Genomic DNA, 4,528 nt, shown 5'->3' on the forward strand with positions numbered 1-4,528 from the left:
AAAGAGAGTGTGAGTAGAACTTTGGTGAATCATTTCAGTAAGGTAAAATCTGACTACACTATTCAAACAAGAATCAAAAACTAATCTAAAACCAACCAAAATAAAAATATAAATTGTAATTTCAAGGCGTTCGACTAATGATATCAGCAAAATTTAGTTCAATACCGTCACTTTTCTACAACAGTTTGATAGTGTCTGATTATCACTAAAGTTGGTAAGCTGTTTCCTCTAAAGAACCTTTACATTCTATAATTTTTAGAATATACTTTCAACAGTTGAATTCTAGCCCACAAAGAAAAAATATTGCTAAGTAAATGAACGGAAAAACACAAATTAAAGAAGGAGTGAACTTTAAAACCGTACAAGTCCAGAAGATAGGACAAAGTTTAATAAAAACAGAATGGTGCACTGAGTCAGGAAAAAATATTTCATCACTATTATTAGCCAACCCCCTTTTTGAAAAAGACAAATAACGTCCCCAATGCTGTTTCAGATCATCAACGTGTTTGCTATATAATTCGTTATTTTCCCTCTGAAAACTCTAAAATAATGCATAAAATAAATTTCTTAACTGGGCTCAAGCAGATGCCTATCAACGGAAAACGTCCTCACTCGTCACCGTACGTAAGCGCTGCCGCAGTAGCGCGAAGAGTGGGGGAGCGCGCTGCCGAGCGGCGAATTTCTCATACCTGGCTGGGCCTACGAGCATTTGTAAATACGCCCCCCGGTCAGACGGACTCAAAACCACGCCTGCGCAACCGCGACCTCTTTGCGGGTCCTTGCCTCGCAGGACTCGTTTGAAGGTTCGTTATCTTGGGCCAAAACAAAAATCGGAAACCCGGTCGGTGATTTTTCTTAAAGTATTTTTACTACAACTTATATTACTATAATTTGGAAGACGAGGGACCACTTTTCACTAGAACTATATTAAGAAACAACAAAAATTACAATTTCCAAATATATTTTGAAATGAGTGGGTCAAACATTTGAGAAATTTCCCCAAAGGTTGGAATTTTTGGAAAATAATGATTCCCAACTGTTTGAACTTCAAGTTTTTAAAAGTTCGGGTCTCAAACGATTTTTTTTTACAGTGCACTAGTTTTCGGAAACTAACGGCCGTTTCGCTGTTCCGACCCAAGCCACCTTGCTCAATAAAATAGCCAAAAACTGGGTCGAATAGTAAATACGGGCACGAATGTGGTACTCAAACTCAAAGGGCGCGCTGCAATGGGTGTATTGTAGAAAAACAGAAAACGGCAGACAGAAAGCCCCCCCCCCCCTCCCCAACCTCTGGTTCACTGACTGGAAGAGTGGCGGGAGTACGTAAACAGGACCCCAAACGCGTCCCAGCGTAACAGGTGTCTATAGCGAAGCCTGTTACGCGAGCCTTGTACGCGTAAAACTACCGTGTTTGTTTACAGTCTAAAGAATATGAGTGACATACCTGTCCTTCTGGAGCTGCAGCTGCACGCGCAGCGCCGTTCACCAGTTCGATGCATTTCTTGGCATGGTTGGTCAGAGCAGTTGTAGGATTCCGGTTCTTTCCCGTCTTTCCCTTTTCCGCGTCCCACCGATGAATCGTAGCACAATACTTGCATTTAACGAAACCCTTGTGAACGCCGAACTTGTCTTGAACGTCACCAAACACAGACCACCCAATACTAAACTTAACTTTTCTAGGGGGTTTCCTCATTTTCACAACCCAGTCCTTACCGTCGAGTTTGGCTAGAACAGTTTTTACCTCGTCGTTTGTTAGTTTCTTTCCTACGGTGGTCGCGTTCCCCTCCCCCGCAACTCCCGCACCCTCACCCCCACCCACCCTCAGCCCCATTTTCCATTTTAATAACTCAACACTTCACTTGCACAGCACCAACTGATGACCACAAACGAACACGACCACACACACGCACACACACTAACAACCCGACGCGACGCTCTCGCTCCAGGCTCCAGTCCGCACTCGCACTGCACTCGTTTCCCTCAGCTGACTTCAGGCAGGCTTGGCTTGGCTGACCCGGCACGGCACGGCCCGATTGATTGACTGCACTAGTCATTGCTACTACTACCGCCTCCGCAACCGGCACCCTGACTTCCCCGTCCCCTTCCCTTTCGCCACTCCCCCTTTCTGAGCGGTGCGGTATTGGGATGGAGGAGGAGCAGGTGCGGGGCGCGCGGGGCGGGGGGCGCTACAATGGAAGTAGCGACCAGGGTGACAAGTGTCCGAATCGCGCGCCCCCCTTTCCACCTGCCGGTGCAGCGAGGCTGTGCGAGCCTCGCAGACGACGCGAGCCTCGCACAGCGTCGTCAAAAGAAGGTGGCAGCGGGTGGCACCAGGGCGCGAAGCAAAGCTGCCTCGCGCTGCCTCGCAGCTTGGCGAGGCACGGCGGGCACGGCTGCCTCGTGCTGCATAGGACAGCTGGATCCCGAAAGAATCCGAAGCTGCGGGCAGCTAGCCGAAGAGGCTGCCTCGCGGCTAATTCTGCGAGGCAACGCGAGGCAGAATTCTGCCTCGCGTGCACACCTCTGGTTGAAGATGACCGTGAGCTGCGCACGGGTCAGTTTCTTGATGGTGCCAATGGGAAGGCCGCAGACTGGCAGAAAAGTGGGCATGGGCAATACCAACAAGTCTGGTCCCCAGTGGAAAGATGTAAGTGAATTGTGTAACATGTACGTATTCTGTATTTCACAAAATTTTTATTGATCAACTTTTCACTCAACGGGCTTTTTATGGACTGCGCTACTGCGCTCGAGGGCTCGACAGCATTATGCAGATCCGAGGGGTCCGCAAGTACGGTCTGCCGGTGTACACATGTGGCGGGGTTCCTAGTTTTCCCAGGTTTTCCTAAAGTTTTTCCGGTCTTCCAAACTTTTTATTGGTTTTCCCAATATCTTGGTTTTCTGAAATTTTCTAAAGGCTTCCTCCAGTTTCTGCGGTTTTCTCGCATTTTCATCGGTCTTCTCTTACATTTTCTGGTCTTCCTTGCAATTTCTAGGTCTTTCCTAAAGTTTTTCCGGTCTTACCTTATATTTTTCGGTTTTCCGTCACATTTGTGGCCTACGATTTTATTGGTCTTCTTCGTTTTTCTTTAGTCTTTCTTTAGTCTTTCGTGGTCTTCCCGGTCTTCCCAGTTTTCCGGGCGGCCAGTGTACGCGCTCGAACCTAGTTGCGGACCCCTCGTGCAGATCAAGTGTCTTACATGAGGGGAACGGGTGGGGGTGAAAGCCCTGAAGTTGGAGATGTGGTGCCGAGTGCCATCTATGCCCAGTGCCTCCGAAGTTGTGGTACTGTTACTGCCATTGGAAATACGTCTGTCTCAACGTCTTTAATTGTAAGTTTACTTGTACTTTCACTGTTGATGAAACTTGCGTATGACATTTTTGAGGGCTTTTATTGAACAGTTCTGTCGTTTGTTTTCAGACTCAGAGACGCTCAGACCAGAGGGAGAGGGCTCCATCACAGAGGCCTGCCACCCCCCGCAGTGGTGGCAGTTACCCCACAGCACCAGGGATTTCCAGCAATGGTGCAAGAACTCCCAGTGGCTTTAGAGGAGTGAGCACCTCCCATGTTTTCCATGATGGGCCTGTCTCCTTGAATGGCTTCAATGGTGCTTCTAGCACTTCTATCACTTCTAGAAGTGCAGTTAGAAGTACCGCTAATAGTGGCGCAGGGCCTTCAAGCAGCAGAGGCTTCAGTAGTGGCGCTGGGCCTTCAGGCAGGGGCTTCAGTAGTGGCGCTGGAACTTCAAGCAATGGTTTCAGTAGTAGCGCTGCATCTTCCAGCAGTGGCTTCAGTAGTGGCGCTGGTCCTTCAAGTGGTGGTTTCAGTAACTTCAATGGTGCCTCCACTGGTGGCGCTGGACCCTCCAGTGCGTTCAATGGTGAAGCTGGGTCATTCATTGATGGCCCTGACTTGTCAAATGGCAGTTTCCCTCCTGTGACCCATACTCTCAAGGGCAGTCGAAGTCACTCACTGCTTCGCACACCTGGCTTCAGCCCAGCCAGAAAAAAGTTGAACTACTCTGCCCCACCTGAACCTCCCTCATGGTAAGTGTACGATACCTGCACATGTTTACAGTATCACAATCTTGAAAGAACTAATTGAAATATTTTTTATTCTAGATCTAGCCATGCTGGAAAATCTGCAAGTTTTGCAAGTCACTCTAGGAGATGTGTTGCCTACACTATCAGATTTGACCAGCTCCCTCAAAGAGCTACGCTTATATACAAACTTACTTGTATACAAACTTACTGTCAATGTTTTTTCACCCAGGATAGAAGTACACACTTGAGACATCCTTAAAGTTCAGTTCATTTCATTCTCATATTGTTAATTTGTTAAGCCATCGTTTGTGTTAAGAAATATAACGTTAAGTTCCATCCCTACACCTACAGTGGCTCAGAAACTAATTTTATTAAAAAATGTACCAAAAATGCTTTTTGGGAGATAGTCCCTTTAACAAAGATATTTTTTGATTCGAGAATAAGTTAATACAATATGACTCCTGTCACAGCTAGTTGATGTTTGAAA

At 47.0% G+C, this 4,528-nt stretch overlaps 1 protein-coding gene across 1 annotated transcript; it reads left to right on the top strand.

Annotated features, from left to right (window-relative positions):
- The first annotated feature begins 3,197 nt into the window (after nt 1-3,197).
- On the top strand, nt 3,198-4,048 carry LOC127750762 (keratin, type I cytoskeletal 9-like). The gene is made up of 2 exons (XM_052273229.1): nt 3,198-3,329; nt 3,419-4,048. The coding sequence occupies exons 1-2, from the start codon at nt 3,198-3,200 to the stop codon at nt 4,046-4,048; spliced, it is 762 nt and encodes a 253-aa protein (XP_052129189.1).
- Nucleotides 4,049-4,528: the final 480 nt, after the last annotated feature.

This window comes from Frankliniella occidentalis, unplaced genomic scaffold, assembly GCF_000697945.3.
Source record: "Frankliniella occidentalis isolate FOCC.00 unplaced genomic scaffold, Focc_3.1 Scaffold255, whole genome shotgun sequence".
In the NCBI taxonomy this organism is placed as follows: Eukaryota; Metazoa; Arthropoda; class Insecta; order Thysanoptera; family Thripidae; genus Frankliniella; species Frankliniella occidentalis.